A 19518-nucleotide genomic window follows, 5' to 3' on the forward strand; every position below is an offset into this window, starting at 1 on the left:
ATATTAAATAATAAAATATAATACCTAACTGCGCTCCTCCATTCTCTCACCTCCTCCACCTCGCCCACCTGTTCATCCTGTTGGGTTTTTTTCAGTATTTTCCACACTGTTTGTCCATTGTCCTTCAATTTAGCTATTCTAAGCCAAAGCTATTCTTGTTCATTATCTAATACCACGTGTTATACTTGGCTGGACTGCCAGTCCAGCACCAGATGCCATTTATGCGGCTGTTACCACAGCAGTACAATCTAGAACTGCTTCTCCAGTCTCACCAACCCTTCTCCATCAGCCAAGGCTGTTCATGCTGGTCCCAGGAAATTCCTTGCACCTACTTTCCCACCTCACCAAACAATCACCCCAAGAGAGGTAAGTCTGGAACCTAACTCAGTTCAAGTCTTACTTTACTTTGACATTTATCTCATCTCCCTTAATAAACTTTGAGACCTTAAAGACTTTTCTCAAAAACTGGCTCAATCAATGGGCTTATCACATTTTCCTTTTCAAGAAGGAAAAATCAGGGCTGGAGATATGGCTCAGTGGTGAAGAGTACTGACTGCTCTTGCAGAGGACTGAGTTCGAATCCCCACACCCACATGGCAGTCAACAACCATCTGTTACTCCAGTTCCAGGGGGTCTGACACCCTCTTTTGACCTCTGCGGGCACTGCACAACTCAGGTGCACCCACCTACATGCAGGCATTACACTCATACACATAAAATAAAAATAATAAATAAAAAAGAAGAAAAACTCATAAGTAATTTCAATTTTTTACTGGGAGACAGAAACTTATTGTTTGTTGATTTGGATATAAGTATAGAAAATGTCTGAACTGTAATGGTTGATGTAGAGTAAATGGTCAGCTTCAATACTGACACTCCAGGTTACGCCTATAGAGCCTGAAGCCTATATCATCATCTGCCATTGTACTCATTAATAAATAAGGTTATGTTCATTAATAAGTAAAGATACTTCATGACTACATTCAGAAAATATCTAAGAAAAATTAAAAATGAGTTAAAAAGTCATTAACACAAATTTAATTAGCCTTTAGCACAATTGTGCTTTTTTAAACTTAGTGAAAGAGAGAGAATAAGAGATTCCAAATAAAATCCTGTTATCTGTTATGCTTGTTATAGGTTTCCAGAACTGTGCCTACATGAACTGTTAGATCACACAGCCAGCATTGGGGCTGAGGTTGACTTGGGTTGTGGCGTACTCACTTTCATTCACTAGAGATACCTGTATTCATATATACACACACAGAGTCTGAACTATTCCAATAAAATCATCCGCACACTAAAAAATACAGTTAAAGGGTTTTATTTCAAAGCCAAGCAAAACATATCTGGCTAAAATGTAAATGTGTATGGTCTTACAATATCACCAAAACATTAAATATGACCAAGTATGTCTTCCAATTTATACAACACATGACTCAGAAAAAGTCACATAAGGCAGTATTTCCAAGACAAGGGCAATTTTGTCCACCAAGGGGCAATGAGCATCTCTACCTAGAGAAATTTCTGAATGTCACTGTTAGATTACATTATTGACCTACAGTAGCCAGAGGGGCCAAGATTGGTGCTAAACAGACCACAATGCACAGGATTTTTTTGCATGATGCAGAAACATGTGACCCATTTTGTCAACAGTGAAGAACTTCAGAGGATTTGACATATAGTTTAATCCTTGAAGATAAAGTCTAAACCACAATGGCAATAATAGATATATTTCAAGGAAGAATAGTGTCATTTAAAATCTCACTATAATCAGGGGAATTTCACCTTGTCTGATCATCATGGCACAAAATGGTAAGAAGCACATCTACCCTATGACCAAGAATTCAGCATGAGAAATACATAGTACAAAACCATTGACTTTCCAAGAAGGATGTTAGCTTTAATCAATTTTTCAAGTAAATTGTTCATGTTCCCAATATTAATTTCCATAAAGTAGAAAGTGCACGTGAATATGAACACAGAATATTAAATGTACAGATCCTTGGCTTAATCTGGCAAGGGTTTATAATGGTTACTCAACATGGCAGGAGGAGAGGAATAAAACCAGGTGTGAATCGAAGAAAGCACAGAAATCCTCTAAAAGCTCAGAAAGAACAAGAGCTTTTTCAAAAACAAAGAAACTAAGATGTGGTCCAGGTTGATGAGCCATGTATGTCCACTTACATCAGGCTCTGTGAGGCACTAGGAACACCTGGGAACTAGAACCATCAAGGGCTCCCCTGGGATTTTCCTTTTTCTTAACCAAGGAGATCACTAGTAGGACTGGTTCCTTCCTGGCTCAAGTACCATTCAGGCACTGAAGGAACCAAGTCCAGCAGAGCAAATGACTTAGACGAAAGGCTGCTCCTTAATTGTGGCCACACTCATGATCAGACCGAGAAAGGTACTGCTGGTCTCTCTCCTGCTGCTTCCCACACTTCCTCCGCTAGGACCAAGATTCCATGATAATGTTACCAGATTTCACAAATAAAATATATCATATCTAGTTAAGTTCAAATTTCAGACAATGAACAATTTTTGGTAAAAATGTAGCCCGCTCAATATTTTGAGTATACTTATACTAAATATTATTCATTAGTATCTAGAATTTCAATTTAACTAGGTGTCTTGTATTTTATCTGGCAAGCCTACCCTAAAATTTTAGCATCCAAAATGGAAAGTAGAAGGGCAAAGTGATTTTATTTCACATGGTATCTGGGCTTGCCAGAGACAAGTGCCATGATGGCTTTGCTGTAGGCACAGAGAAGTTGAGGACAGAGGTAGGGGGCATCGGTATGTTACAGATATTTGCCTTTCATGTCACTGAGCTGTGAACTGACCATTTCTAATGCATCGAAAACCATCAAGGCTTGCATATTTTACGGATACTTTCTCTTCTTTTCCATTCCCATATCCAAAGAATCCACATCTAAAACCCAAAATTATAAAGAAGACAACTTCATTTTCTGTTCACCAAAAAGTTGTTTTTCTCTTTCATATTTTTTTTTTAAATAGCACCATAAGCTTTGAGAAAGGAGAGTGGGAATGAAATATATCCCAAACAGACAAATTGTTGACCATGGCCTGAGTGCAAGCTATTGCCATGACTGCCAGCAGTTTCCAGAGTCTGAGCCTGTCTTTCTTTACTGGATGGCATCATTAAATAGACTCAAGAAAAACATTTTTAGGCCTCCAAAAAAAAAAAAAAAAAAATCAAAGAAAGAAGAGGCTAATAATAACAATACTAATGTAAAAGTTATTCATACAAGGCTTTAAAGACTATACCTACAGTCATTACAAACATGGCATTTATGAAGTTTGTGTGATTCCAAATAGACATGGTGGCAAAAAAAAAAAAAACCTCCAAACAACCACACAGAGATCTTTAGATTTTGCTTCTTTTCTGTGAACTCCAAAGAGATTCTTGCCAATTTCTTTTAATGTCTGCACCCCTGTGTCTAGCTGGATGAACATCGCACTGAGCAGAAGAAGTTAAAGCTCCTACAGAAGAAACAGGCACAAATCCAGAAAGAAAAGGACCAGTTGCAGAGTGAACATAGCAGAGCTATCCTCGCTCGGAGCAAACTCGAGAGTCTATGCCGGGAGCTGCAGAGGCACAACAAGACACTGAAGGTATGTGGCACCCTACCTTGGAATGACACACATCCTTGCAGGCCACATAGACACAGGCCTCTGTGACTTGGAGAAAGCATGAGTTACGATCAGAGAGCACTGAGTTCAAAGACTGGTTCTGCCACTTGTTCATTTGTCATCTTCAGTAAGTTATTCTGCCTCCATGAATTGTTTTCTCATCCATAAAATGGAGGTTATCCTGGAACCACTGTGTGGTCAGAAAGGAAGAACTTTATTAGATTCCATGTTACAGTGCCTACCTAATACTGATCATAGCCCAGGATCTTAGTAAAGAGAATGTCATGTACCTTTCCTTCTTGCTAGGTTGAGTTTTATGGTTTGGTTTGTCTCTTTGCTTTAGGTGGTCCTTAGTTTACCCTTTAAAACATTTGTAAAAAATCAACATTTTGTATTTATAATGAATTCTGCATGGCATGACATAGACACAAAGCTAATTGACATGATAATGTGAGATCAGGAACCAAAATATCAATAATTGTCTGGGGAACAACAAGAGAAACTACTTGAAAAAACACTGAAGCTCTTCAAGACTTAATTATTCAATCTAAAAATAATAGACTGATCACTTCATTAAGTCTGCATGAGTTTCATTAATTACAGCATGGTCCCTAGCAGTGCGGTTAATTTGATTATACACAGACACCAGCTCCATTCAATAAAGCAAGACATGAGATAAGCCTTTTTGCATCCACAGTCCTCTTCCAGTTCTGTATCCCAAAGCTTTGGATGAACAGTAATTAATTAGACAACAATTTTTCTGCAAGGAAGTTATTGCTTGTGTTCACAGGAGATACTTAAAAATAAAGAGACATTAAAACCGTTGCCTACTTTGTACAATGAATTAGAAAGAGGTCAGGAAAAGACAGTAGTTGCTCATACTAAATTGTCTTTTTTAAAAGCATTTTTTAATTTTTTTAAAATTTTATGTGTATGAGTGTATTGCCTGCATGTATGTGAGTGCACCCATGTTGTGCAGTGCCGCGGAGGTCAGAAGAGCGCTTCAGATTCCCCTGTAACTGGAGTTAAGGATGGTTCACAGCCACCATGTGAGTGCTGGGAATCAAACCTGGGTCCTCTGCAAGAACAGCCAGTGCTCTTAGCCTCTGAGCCATCTCTCCAGCCCCAATATCTCTATATTATCAATGAAGAAACTGAATTTAGCAATCCAAATTAGTTGTTCAAGGCCATAAATATTTTAAGTGACAAAATAGTAATTCAAATGCAAGATACTTTCTAATTTATCTTCTGATGGTTTTTAACCCATGGTCCTAGAGTCCATCATATGTATTCTTTCTTGAGAAGTATCCAATGTGTACTTGGAAAGAATACTGCTTAGAGTTGATGCAGCATTGTATAAGTAACAATTATCTTTCAATCCTTTAGTATAATCCCAGTGTAACTGTGGAACTGTCTACTTCTTTCAAATATATCAGTTTTTGTCTGTGTGTTTTAAAGCACTGATGCTAGATTTATACACATTTGTGTTTCATCCCCTTGAATAATTGATGATGTTATCATCATGAACATCCCTTGGTTCATTATTATCCTTTGATTATTATCGTCACTTGATATTTACATTATTTGCTCTAATACTGCCCCTTAAGTTTTCTTACTTTTTTATTTGTTTGCACAGTATATCTCATTTTAGTCACTAATTTTTAGGTCTATAAAATACAGCTCATATATACAAGATGTAGGTATACATTGCTTCTAAATCTGACGATTTTAAATTTTCTGCTTATACAATTTTTAATCCCAGGATTTCCAGTTGTTACTTTTTGTAGATATTTTTACTGTCTGAGATTTCCTCTTTTCAAGTCATTGAGCTAGTATTTTCCTTTACATTGTTAAACGAAGTTGTAATATCTGATGCATCATTTTTTCTGCTGCTTCCACACTGGAGTCAGTACAGAACAAGCTTTCTCTAACTATCTTTTCTTTGGAGAATGGGCTATTTTTAGTTGGTTCTTCTCATGTCACGTCATTGCCAATTATATTCTAGATGCTATGACGATGTAGAGAATCTAGATTCTACTATTGTGCTAATTACCTTCCAACACTGTGATAAAATACCTTAGAGAAATCAACTTATAGGAAGAAAAAGTTATTCTGTTTCACAATTTCAGTCCCTGGTCACTTGGCTTGGCTCTGTTGTTTCTGGGCCAAAGTGAGGCACAGCATCATTGTCAGAAGCAAAGTGACAAAGAATATTGCTCACTTTAGGGTGGGAGGAAGCACAGAGAGCCAGAAAAAGCTTGAGACAAGCTACACCCTTTAAAGTGTGACCCAGTGACCTACTTCCTCCAAGTAGGCCCACTTCCTAGTGACTGGTTCCTCTTTGAAGGCATCAATGGGTTAATCCATTGATGAAGCTAGCACCTTCCCTTCTTGATTCAATCACCTCTCAAAAGTCAATTGTATGGGGACCATGGCTTCAGCACATGAGCTTTTAGAGCATATACTTCATACCTAAACCATAACATCTATAGTCTTCTAAAAATATTAACTGTTCTATTAACCAGTTGATCCAGTTAGATGCAAGCTGCAAAACCTTTGTCTCTTGGTCAGCAGCCCACATTTCAATTCAGTTCTTTTGGTTCTGGGTCAGAGATAAGGGCAGTGTCTCCTCAGAATGTAGGGTTTTCCCTTTCTGACTCTTGGACTTTCCCACCTACCTTTCAGTGGTTATAGTTTCTCACAACTCTGAACTCTCATTCTTCGTATCTGAAAGACATTAGGCTTCCTAGGAAGCTTTACTCATGCCACTCTGTTTTCAAGTGTTCCTACAAGCTAAAATCTGTTTTAAAAAATGAGAAACTTCCATTATACTACATACAAGTGCCAATTTTCCTCTGGTTTGTAGAGTTATCTGTAGAACATTAAACTTGGCATGGCCTTTTTGTCCATGCTGGGAGGACAGCCTCAGCCCCTGAGGCTTAAAGTCTATGCTATAGGAGCCTGAGAAGACATGGAGAAAGAATGTACTGCCAGTTCTCTCCACCACCTTACATTTTAACATTCACTGTTCTTTATTGTTTTCTTCAGAGAGTCAAACACAAATGCAAACCTAACAATTTAGGATAATTTAGAAAAAGACCAGTGAAAGTCTGAGGCAAGTATTTATTTCAGCAAACTACTACAGGTACTTGAAGCAATAAATCTGAGCCTGAAACTATATTGGAAAAGAACTTTCTAGGCCAGCTTGGGTAGGCAGGTCAGGAACACAATTTGGGTAAGGAAATAAGTACTATTTGTTATCAGAATATCACAGACTTTTAATGTGGAAAGGACTATAAGAATTATCCAGTCCAAGCTACTCATGTGTCTGTACACAAGTTAATAATTTATCAATTCATTAAATAAACATTTACCAAATACCTATAGATTGTGTGCCAGGCACAGTGCCAGTTTTAAGATACACATTGATGCTTACAAAGCCATTTATAGGGTTTGTCTCTCAATCTTGTTTGCATTAGTAATTTCCACCTTGTGTAATGCATTTCATTAATAAAATATTTTGCCTCAGACACTGTCTAAGTGATGACAAATTTTCTATCAATGAACTCAATTAACACTTGAGTACACCTATTTTTGTCTAATTAGAAGCTACAAAGCCAGGTTCAGTGGTATTTGGGAGGCTGAGTCAGGAGGATTACAAGTTCAAGGCCACTCTGTGCTAACTAGCAAGGCCTTGTACCCTTCCCCCTATAAGAAATGGAGGGCAGTATAATGCAGAATTTAAGCTGCCATTTTGTGGGCCAGGACTGAGTGCTTGACACATATTCAATAACTTCCTAATACCTCTATTTTGGGGGAGGGGGTAGCCAGGATCTGGGGAAGACTCAGACTTTCTGAAGAATAAAGCGTGCTTCTTTCACTTACCCATTCGCGCATGGTGTCTACAAATACAAGTGGAAGTCGGGTCATGGTCCATAGTCCTATAGTTCAGAATTTGTTGGCTTCTGAGTGTATCAGAGGCAGTGAAGTGACGTCACTACCATAAGTAAGCCCAGTTGCTCTTTAGCTGATAGTTATGACAACTTTTAGCAAAATATTTATGATAAACATTGGTATACAAACTTCAGGGAAATAATATCTTAAATAGTCTTCAGATTAGAAAGCATATCTATCTTTTATAAGTTCCCTAAGAAGTTACAAAATTATAACTCTGATGGCCATATTAACCTTAGGCAATGTGTTAATCTTTTATAGGAAAGATGAAAATGAATGATAAATTGCTTCCAGAGCATATATTTTCTGGATCAGTTTTTATTTTGATCACATTGTTCCATCCTGATAAAGTCTTGTGCAATTACTTCTGCTAAAACAATTATCTCTTTTTAAAAATCCTGTTATATAATTTGAACTTGGTAGGCAACTAAATGCAGTATAATTTCACTTGCCAACAATGAAGCAAGCTTTCATATTAACAATTAATCAGGACTGAAAAGAATCCTAAAATGCCTGTGTCATTTGTCAGCAGTGTAAACGTGTCTATCTTTGGGATAATATACGAAGAGCAAACCTTTTATTCTAAAAGAATGAGATGAATAATCACAAAGCCAATAATTCTCAGCATAGATATAGAGGAAATCTGGGCACATTGTTAGTGGTTAGCAGTGAATGTGGATTTTCGATGTAAGAGAAAAGAGAACAGAAATAATATAAAATCTGATTTCCAATTCTTCAATGTTAACAACTGGTGAGGGGGAAGGGGAATCCGATGTTTCATTTTAAAGTTAAAGACAACGTACTACTTTCTAATTCAAAATTTACAGTTAATATTTCAATTACACCAAGTGACAACATGGAATGATCTTTCCAGAAATAAAATATCCATCATATTTGGAAAGATTTCCTTTTATATTTTTGAATGACTTTTATTAAATATTCCTAATAATGTTTTCTTATTAAAGAAAAGTTTGTATTATCATAACTTAAATTTATAAAATCAGGGAATAAAATTATGTGGTTAATACATCTTGGATTTTATAGAGGAATATTCAATCTATTACTTTTCTTCTTGTACCAAACCAAAAGAACTCATGATCTGCCCCATCACTCAGTAAAGCCTTTTTTCCAGGCCACAGCCAAGAGACTGTGTGACTGCATGTCTGTCAGAGATCACTCTGCGTGTCTGTCAGAAATCACTTCAGTTCATTCACTTGGTAGGCGATTCATAATCTTTAAAACAAGCTTACTGTTACCAAGAGCAGCACCTGCTCAAAGTGACTGCACTCAGCTGAAACCGCTGTTCATACGTTCATTTTGGGATTGGACAACTTTAGTTCTAGAGAACTGAAAAAAAAAATCCCACTTACACTACTCACTAGGCTTGTTTTACTGACCTTATCCTTAGTCCTCTAAATCCTGGGCACCTTTAAGACAGCACAAAATATTTTGCTATTCATCCATAGGAGGAAACTCTCCAACGGGCACGCGAAGAAGAAGAGAAAAGAAAAGACATCACGAGTCATTTCCAGACTACCCTGACGGATATCCAAGCTCAGATAGAGCAGCAGAGTGAGCGAAATATGAAGCTCTGTCAGGAGAACACAGAGCTTGCAGAAAAACTGAAAAGTATCATCGACCAGTATGAGCTCAGAGAGGAGGTAAGAACTACATCAAACAGCTTTGAAGAACTGTATGCAGGTCCAGATCTGGGTTGTGAAGTGAGGGGCCTGGTTAACAGGAAAGTCATGGCCTGCCCTCTCAACCAATTAATAGTTAGGATCGAATTTCTTATACTAGCCAAAATAAGGACATATGGTCCTACAAAATACCTGGCTGAAAGTCGCATGGGATTTCTTCAGAACTGAACTCACTGCAAAAGGAAAGCAGTAAATAGAAAGTAGTAGGCTGTGCGCACAGTTATCCTTAATATTTCTTCATCCTTTAAAAATCCTCTCCATGGGGCGGGGCATGGTGGCGCACGCCTTTAATCCCAGCACTCGCCAAAAAAAAAAAACAAACCCAAAATCCTCTCCATGTAGCCAAAAGATGACTCATGCTCGCCTCATAAGGATCACTGTGTCATCTAAATTAAGAGTCTGTATCCCACAAGCCAATATTAATATTCACAATGTAAACATTATGCCATGGTTTATTTGGTGCTTAGTTTGTGTCAAGTAACGTACTAAGTAATGTTCTTTGCACACAATGTGTCATTTAATTGCCTCAGTGTGTTATCAACCAGAAAATACTCTAGGTATTAGTTAGTTTGCTGCTGTGACCAAGCAAGAAGCAATTTAAGTAAGGAAGGGTTTGTTCTGGCTTACAGTTTGGGACCACTGTTCCATTCAGGCATGAAAGGCAAGGAGGGGAAGGCATGGTGGCAGGAACAGGTGACCAGGTGGTTACACAGCATTATACAGACAGGAAACAGACAGTAATAACTTCTCATGTTCAGCTTGATTTCTCCTTTTTATTCAGTTCAGGACCCCAGTCCATGAAACGGTGCCACCCACAGTTAGGTGAGTCTTCCCACCTCACTTCACCTAAAGGATTTAGATAATCCCTCACAGGTATGCCCAGCAGATTTCCTCTTAGGTGATTCTAGTGCCTAGAATCAAGTTGACAATATCAACCATCACACCACCTTTTCCACATTTTATATACAGAAAGCCTAGGCCTAGAGATCAAATCACTTACAGCCACAAAACCAGGATTTCCATTTTTAGTAGTTTACATGAGTGAGAAAACAAGGGTCTTTTGTTACACTCAAAACTGTATTTCAATACTCAATATGTCCTTAAGGCCCTGGGTGTCCCTCAGGAGTTCAAGCAAATTCTTTTCCTCATCCTACCCAAACTTTACATTGCCTTAAAAGGTAATATAGTAAAGTGGCTGGATGGATAATACACTAAATGTTTAGAGAGAGAGAGAGAAAGAGAGAAGCTGCATATGGTTACAGCAGTTGGATAAATCAGGAAAGTCCTCACAGAAAGCCATAATAATCTTTGCTACCATTTTAGCTTGTCACAAGGATCCATCCCATTTCAGGATGGAGGTGCTGAGTAGAGAAGGAAGGAGCAAAAGGAAAATGTCCAGACTCCAGAGAGCGCTCAGATGAGAGTGGTCTGGGGTCCTAGCTGTGCATTCCTGACATCGGTTCTATTTAAAGCCCAAGGCCAATACTGCACATGGCCCCTTTCTGTTGGGACAGCCTAATAACCAAGATATTCTTCACACTGAAGTAGCTTCTCTTCATCCAAGTCCAGAGATCGAAAGGTGTGGAAGACAGACCATGTGTAACAATCAGTTCATTTATGACCACTGGCTTTGTCATCCCCATCTGTTAGTCATATTTCCTTTGCTGTAAGAAATAACTAATCCACTCAGCTTATAAAGAGAAAATGTTTTCTATCACTCACAGACATGATGGTGAGGAATGTGTGGTGGAGCAAAGCTTCTCTCTTCATGGGAACTGAGAAGTAGGAAAGAGAAAAGAGTGCATGGTGGGGGTGTGTCATTATCTGCCAAAGACTAGAAGGTCTTCCAATAAGCCCTTCCTCTTCAGTTTTCTACCACCTCCCAATAGGGCCAAGCTGGGCACTAAGCATTTACATAGGGGCTTTAGGAGAGGGCATTTCAAATCCAAATTACAGCAGCATCAGAGTTAGGAATTCAGAGCCTCACTCTAATTTTGTGATGCAAAAAGGTTTTATAGTCATGAAAAAAGCCCTAATACCTAGCCATGGTACCATACCAATGTAATAGGAGCATTGTCTGGGATGTTTAGCAAAATGGACATCTAGTGAATGGGTTACTAAACTGAGACAAATCATGTCAATACCGCTAGGCATTACCACTGCTGAACTCTGGTACCACTCCCTTCTGCAGTGACCTCTTCACAGTGCAGAGCGTGGGAGCACTCACCAATGTAAGGATTTAGTAGAAAGCCTTTGGCAATGGCAATACATTTATTCTTCATCTTATAATCTTAAAAAAACTAGAGAATTTTTGTTTGTGTATTATTTTCTAATTTTACATCTTAAGCATTAATAATAAGCCTGGCTTCCTATGTGAACTTTATCTTTCCTTAGCATCTGGACAAAATATTTAAACACAGAGACCTGCAGCAGAAGCTGGTGGATGCGAAACTTGAGCAGGCTCAAGAAATGATGAAGGAAGCCGAGGAGCAACACAAACGAGAAAAGGAATATGTACTTATCTTTTCAGTCGGTGTGCATATGTGGTCCACTTTGGTGTCACAGGCTCTCTAGGAAAGTTGGATGATGGTCAAAGATCACCTTAGTCTCGGATGAAAAGCCGGAGCATCCACAGAGAAGTAAATAGGCCAGTCTAATATGAGGCACTGTGCCTACACTGTTACTCACACAAAATAGTCATTTAACAAATATTTTTCAAGTGCCTATTACCTGCTGAGCACCATTTTAGGTGCTGGAATTAGAGCTGTGAAGATGAGGAGGGCCAGCTCCCACCAGGCAGATTAGAGGCTCAGTGGGAAGGGACAAGCAGCCGCAAGCCAACAAAAGGGTGATTTCAGATAATAGGAAGTCCTCTTAGGAAAATAAGGAGGAAGTGGGAAGGGGCCCAGAGGAAGGGACTTAGATTGGGATGCTTAGGAGGATGCTTGAGCCAAGTCCTGCCCCAGGATGAGCATCCCCAGGGGTCTTCTCCAACATGGCATCTTGTCAGAGACAAGGCCCTGATGTTGGAGCCAGTCTGGCACGCTCCAGACACAGAGAAAGGAAGAACTGAGCAGGTGGACCAAGTGGAAGAAAGGTTCAAAATACACAGGTAAGCAGGGTCCAACTGTGCAACTCATAGGACTTGGAAAGTAGGATGGCTTTTATTCCAAATGTAATAGAAAAGGACTGGGTAGTTTTAGTAAAGGAAGTGACATGAACAGCTTCCCTTGTATAAAAGATTAATGTGGCCCTTGAGTAGAAAATGAACTACATAGGGACAAGAAAATAAGAAGGCACAAGGCTCCCTGAGTGATACACATGAGGGATGATGGGAACTTGAGTGAGGGAAGTAGCCGCTGAGGAGAAGAGATCCAGTCAGGTAAAAGTTATTTCAAGGTAACCAGCAGGCAGACCGAAGATGACACGGAGGAAAAGCAGTTGGTGGTGTCAAGCCTGCCTGCTGAGTTTGGGGTTAAAGAACTGAGTAGTGCCATTTACTGATCTTCTTAGCTCCAAGCAGCCACCCAAAGCAGCAGGACCATTGTACAGATGGCAGAATTGAGACTCAAAGAGGACAAGAAGTTTGTTTAAGGTCACACACTACTAAGAGATTAAGACGTGTTTCAAATCCACATACATCTGTCCCAAAGCCTAAGTGCTCTGTGTCGGTGCAACACAGTTACTGGAGAGAGGGAGGAAGGAGGGAGGGAGGGAGGAAGGGAGGGAGGTTAAGACTAAGAGATTTGTAAGACAGGCCAGTTACCCAAATGTCCCCATTTAACATTTAATCAGAAGCTTTTCCTTTATCTAAAATCAGACCAGAATCACTAATTAGCATAGAAACTGCGAAATAACCAGTTTTCAAACATGGCAGCAAAAAAATGAATTTGGACAATAGAACCTCATAGTTATTGGGTAATTTGATATTAGAAATCCATGTTCTCTTAAGAAAAAGATAAATACAATTAAATCCATCTGCAATTTACCTCTTAAGATATAAAACATTCAGTTATTGAAATATATTGTTGCCATAATTATTCTCCTAGATAAAATGACTCAGGGTATTGGTACACTAACTTAGAATATATGAGACATGGCACAGAGAGAACTGAGCAAAGATGCACATAAGGGAAACTAGAATGCAGATTTGAGGGAATCCAGACTTCAAAAGACACTAGCACCTGCCCCATCTTCCTACCATGGTTCAGCAAAACAACAGAATTTCAACATATATAGGTAGCCCCCTCTGTTGTTGAAGCTGGCTGGTCTGCTTGGCCTATCATAACGACATTTCATTTCTAGATTGGTGAGAGAGCATGTCTGACCTGCGAATTTCTCCATGTAGACAGAATAGTCAGAGGCTGTCTAACAGGCCCTCGCTGTTGGCTCCAAAATCAGAGACCTGCACACCATACCCTCAGACAGCCAAAAGGGCCTATGGGTCTTCGACTCTGCAATGCCCCTGGGCCTCTCATGAGACCACTAGAGTACACTTTACTAATATCTTAAGGTTACTGCACAACTCTTTTGAAATCAACAACTAGAACTCTCCTACGGCACCCTGTAGATGTCCCTTTTATAAAAACCCAAACTCTGAACTCCAAGAATATTCATACCTAAACCAAAGACTGTAGCTATATATCAAAACAGATAAACAAATGAACATATATCTTGAGTTAAAATATTGTGCTTTCAGTTTAACCCATCAGCTCCAAGTTCTGACCATGCCTAACCACAGTGGCTATATGAAAGGTTTTCTTGTGGGAGGGGAACGAGGGCAGAGTTCAGATCAAACTTCTCTGTTTTTCCAAATGTGCTCCGTGGATGACTGATATCCAAACCATCTTCGTACTACTGTAAGCACACATTTCAGCTGTGCCCTATACTTGCTAAATTATATTCTCCGCCTTTTGATGTGCCCCTAAGGAGCTCTAGATGCATGTTGGAAGTGCTGTGTCAGGAACCAGGGACAAAGACGGACTATGTATTTCTTACAGCATCATGCGTGCAACAGTGAGAATATCTCTGTACTAATAAAAAGAAGCAATTGCTGGGAGCTGTGTCTAGCTGGGGATATTCTGTAGATGCTCAAACTAAGGCTGGTGATAGTGGCAGAGGATTGCCACGGAAGCTTCTGGAACGTTTTGGGGTGGTGGGAGGTTGGATTTTTGTGAGTCATACTTTATTTGAATATTTAATTTTGTCATTAAAATCAGTAGTTTGTCATTGGAATTCAAACATTTTAGACTAATTTTATAAACTTTAACTTTCTTCATTTTTATTCCTTGCAAAATTCCCCAAAATAACACTTAAGGGGAGAAGGAACAGCAAGAAAGAGTGTTTCATATGAAAATTATAGACAAATGGCAGTTTATAAGCAATATGACTTCCTTTCTATGCATTCTCTTTTCTCACAGTTGCTGAACCAGGCAGCAGAGTGGAAACTTCAGGCCAAAGTGCTGAAGGAACAGGAAACAGTACTGCAGGCTCAGGTGAAGTGGGGGGATGATGCATGGAGGGACAGGGGCTCGCCTTATAGGTACCAAGGGCTAGAACTAGAGGTGCTCTGCACACAACTTTACATGTGTCAGGGAGTGGAAGGGGTTTAGAAATAAGCAACATCTTCCCATTTATTATTTTAAGTCAAATGAAAGCATAGTATTATGTCTATGAAAAAGAAATGGTCTGCACCAATGCCATCTATCTAAGAGTCTATTGACAAGTGATGGTAAAAATGGTCGGTCACAGGAAGCAGATGTCTAGCTTCCCACTTAGCTGTCATATTTCATTACTCTTACCTGTTCTATTACACACAAAAAAGAAATGTAGACCATTCAGACGACCATTTATAATGGTCAATTCTTTAACGGGCTTCATATTTTGATATTTTTTGTAATCCAGAAAAAGGAAGAAAAACAGAGTCAGCGCCCAAGTTTCTGCACTACTAGAGACTGACCTTGTCAGTGATGGATGACTAGAAGTGGCAAGGAAAGGCAGGAGTCATTGTGATTTGGCTTCATGGTACCACTGGCATTTTGATCAGACTACTAGAGTTCCTGTTTCAGGCTCAAGAATCGAGCCTCCTGCCATAGCTGCCGGGGGCGGGGGGGGGTATCCATCTTCCCCTGCTGCCCTTGGGGCTCTGCCCCTCCTCGAAAACATTCCCTGTCACCATCCTGCCACAAGCCACAGAAGGGCTTTAGTTCTACTGCTGGGAGAAATACCCAAATACTAAAGAGATAGTGAGGTCCCAGAAGGAATTCAGAGAGGGTGAGAGCAGCAGAAGCCTTTCAGGGAGGCCGGCATTAATTTAAGATTTGTAAATATGTATGCACTGACTATAGAATCCTGCTCATTATTTTTTTAAAAAGTATATACTTATTGTATAAATGAGCAATTTCAACAAATACTTTTTTCACTGTAAATAAAGAAGAAACTCAAAATATCAAATCCTATCACAGCACAGACGAAAACACATACAGATAACATCGTCACACCTAGCCTTCCTGAAGCATATTTATACAATGTGTACAGGGAATGCAATGATTAATTGTTTGCCCCAATATAATCTATTCTTTGAAAATATATGAGTTTTCAAACTAATTACATAGAGGTTAGAAGCAATGTTTCTGACTTTTCATAGAATCACAGGGTCTGGAGTTAGAAACTCAAGATCATCTTTGAGGTAAATGCAGAATCCATCACATGTGGTGGGGGGGTAGCAGGGCTGGATCTCTAACTAGTGGACGGTGGGAAGGAGGTGTGACTCTACTGTCTAGGAGCAGAGCGAGCCCAGAGGATCAAGCCAGAGCTTCTGCTCCATCTCTGCCTCACTGACAGCACAGTGCTTGAACAATGGACACTACTTAAAGCTGCACAACATTCTTTTTGTTCTCTACAAGCAAACCTCTTCTTTGCTAAAGGAAGATAATGAACTTGAGAAGAGTAGATTAATATTAGATTCTGACATAGAGAGCAATTCATTCAGCTGCCATCAGAATCTAGTGTGTACATGTTTTTATGTGTGTGTGCGTATATATGTACATGAGCATGTGGATGCCAGAGGTCAATTTCAGTTGTCTTCCTCAATCACTGTCCACCTTATTTTTTAAGACAAGATTTCTCATCAAATCTGGACCTCCCCAAACTTGCCCAAACTAGCTGGCTAGCAAGCCTCAGCAACCTTCCAGTTTCCATCTCCTCGGTGCTTGGATGACAGGTGCACACTGCTTTGCTTGGCTTTTTAAATGTGGGTGCTAGGAATCCAAACTTGGATTCTCATGTTTGCACAGCAAGTGCTTTGGTGACTGGACCATCTCCCTAGTACCAAGAATCTAGGAGTTTAATGATGTGAGAAATATAAATATAAAGATAGAAAGACTATCCAAATTCTCAACTATATCCATTCAATCTTGAAAAATATCTACCACATATTCTAGATCCCTCATTTGCTCCTCACTTCTGGAATGAGTCATATAGCAGGATCAGAGTTCTGGTTTTTCATACAGCGATGCTGTATAACCCTGTCCAACTTACCTAAGCTTCTCTGGACATAAATTTACCTGTAACAGGAAGATGCTATAATGAACCCATGGTCCTTCACTGGACTCGAGAGTGATGGATTCAGGATTTGCTTTCAGGCACTTTAATAGCTGTTGTAGTGGTTAGAATCAGTGTCAGTTCCCTCTCAAAGGCTACTAGATAGGGGGAGAAAACAAATTTAGCCATCATTTTAGAACAATAGCAGGTTGTCTCCCTTAGCTACAGGTGGACACTACAGTTTTGGAGACCAAGATCTGAAGTCTTACATCTGAGCAGCACTTTCTGATTAGGAACAAAATCATCAATGAGAAATAATTGTCTAAATAACTTTTTATATAGACTTAAGCTTAATGTCTGGGAAGTGCGATCCCTTGAATTCTTAAAGAAATACACTGATCACTTTATTCTTTGGTTATACTTTCCTTTTGGGTGTTTAAGACCATACAGTTGGCCCAAATAAATCAGTTTATTTTTACACTTAAGGTCGTTTGAGGATCTGTTCCTCAGGGGTCACATGGGTTTGAGAGGAGCTCCTGGCTCCTTTCTTTTACCAGTTCCTATGTAAAGATAAGCCAAAGGTCCTGCTCCATCATCCAGCCAATCTCTTTTCAGCATCTAATGAATGATAGCATGGTTCTAGATGTTGGTAATATAGTAGTCAGCAGGAGAGAAAAAACTCTCTTACTGGACTCACAATTTAGTAATAATAATGCTAATATTAAATATTTGTTAACACACAAGCTGGTATATGATTCCATAGGGATTATATAAAGAAATAAGAGACAACAGGCGTCTACACTTGCAAAAAAAAAAAAAAGTTTAAGAACCAATGGAAAGCCGGTCATTGTGGCACATGCCTTTAATCCCAGTACTTGGGAGGCAGAGGCAGGCTGATCTCTGTGAGTTTGAGGCCAGCCTGGTCTACAAAGCGAGTTCCAGGCTAGTTGGAGCTACAGGGAGACCCTCAAAAAGACCAACGACAAACCAGTGGAAAAGACAACCTCAAGACCTGCTCAGCTCCAATTTGTGAAGATGGAAAACTTTAATCAGAGTCGAATTAGTGTGACTCTAAGCTTGGGGTTGACCCTGCTTCCCCTTTCCCAGCTTCACTAGTTGCAAGAGCCTCCTTTGTCTTTTGTGTTTATCTCCAAGGCATTTTCAAAACTCCGCTAGTTATTTAGTCAGAAGAAAATAGTTATTTATAAGAAGAAAATAGAGACCCCCAAGTCACTATGTATAATGTTTTTAAAAGTTCCCAGGAAGGATCAGCATTATTACTTTTTAAACTGGGCCACACACACCCATCTACCTGGAAGGCTGAATCAAGAGGTCACTTGAGTTGAGGCAGGAGATCATCTGAGGTCAGCCTGGGCAACATAGAACAAATCTCAAAGAAAAAAAAAAAAAACATTTTAACATTGGAAAGCAAACTCTACTACAGATGATTTTTCATAGTGCTGACATATTTCCCTTGGTTTCAACTGTCTCTTAGGGAGTAGGAGTAGCAGGAAGCCAAGGCCTTGATCTCCCACTAACCCCTAACCGTGAGCATGAAAAATATAGAGAGCAGTTTACATGCTTTCTTAGACTGAAGCCCCTTTTCTGTCTAAGGCTACAGCTGGTGAGTTAGAAACATGTTTCTCACTTAGGGAAGTGATATCTGCCTTTCAATTACATAAACTGAAGCAACAGAGCAGCTGTCAGAGATGATGGGTGGCACGCAATTGTCACGACAAATGGAGTGCTCATCAGATCAATAAGGATGAAGGCAGCAGCAGATGTGGAAAGTCAGCAATATCTGACAGCACAGACACAAAATACCACCCAAGAGGAAAGATCAGTGAGTAAATTGTTCAAAGTATATAATCATGGTCTTTAAACTCGGAAATCCTCTCCTTATCTATACTTGATGAGGGAAAAGCCCTCTGCAACTACTCTTGAAGTAGAACCCACTTCCACACCAAGCCTCACAGGCTTAAGACAGATCAGTCTCTTACTCTCTACAAATGTTTGCAATTAAAATTTGGTACTCAATTAAAAGACTGCATGGGTATTGGTGCTGTGGCTCAGCAAGTGATAGCACTTGCTGTCAAGCCTGATGACCTACATTTGATCCCCAGAACCCATATGATGGAGAAAACTATCTCGTGAAGTTATATTTTGTGCCCCCAACACGCACCCAGTGGTATATGTGTTCCCCCACAAAACACACACAAACCCCTGCAGAAATGGCTCAGTGGTTAAGAGCACTGCCTGCTCTTGCAGAGGACCGGGGTTTGATTCCCAGCACCCACATGGCAGCTAACAACCATCCATAACTCCAGTTCCAGGGGATCTGACACCCTCTTCTGACCTCCTCAGGCACTGCACAACAAAGGAGCACACACATACATGCAGGCAATACACTCACACACATAAAATAAAAACAATAAATAAGAAATGGCTCAGTGGTTAAGAGCACTGCCTGCTCTTGCAGAGGACCGGGGTTTGATTCCCAGCACCCACATGGCAGCTAACAACCATCCATAACTCCAGTTCCAGGGGATCTGACACCCTCTTCTGACCTCCTCAGGCACTGCACAACAAAGGAGCACACACATACATGCAGGCAATACACTCACACACATAAAATAAAAACAATAAATAAAAAAATTTGAAAACACACAAA

At 39.7% G+C, this 19518-nt stretch overlaps 1 protein-coding gene across 2 annotated transcripts in view; it reads left to right on the top strand.

The window, feature by feature from the left end:
- Positions 1 to 19518, top strand: part of Txlnb (taxilin beta) — a 68521-nt gene that overhangs the window by 42350 nt on the left and 6653 nt on the right. For both annotated transcript variants that reach the window (XM_008822133.2, XM_029558133.1), the window contains exons 4-7: positions 3463 to 3633; positions 9072 to 9266; positions 11700 to 11819; positions 14726 to 14800. In XM_008822133.2, coding sequence (XP_008820355.1) covers positions 3463 to 3633; positions 9072 to 9266; positions 11700 to 11819; positions 14726 to 14800 — 561 coding nt within the window. The remainder of the gene's footprint in view (positions 1 to 3462; positions 3634 to 9071; positions 9267 to 11699; positions 11820 to 14725; positions 14801 to 19518) is intronic.

The sequence above is a fragment of the Nannospalax galili genome, unplaced genomic scaffold, assembly GCF_000622305.1.
Source record: "Nannospalax galili isolate Female #2095 unplaced genomic scaffold, S.galili_v1.0 scaffold186, whole genome shotgun sequence".
Lineage (NCBI taxonomy): Eukaryota > Metazoa > Chordata > Mammalia > Rodentia > Spalacidae > Nannospalax > Nannospalax galili.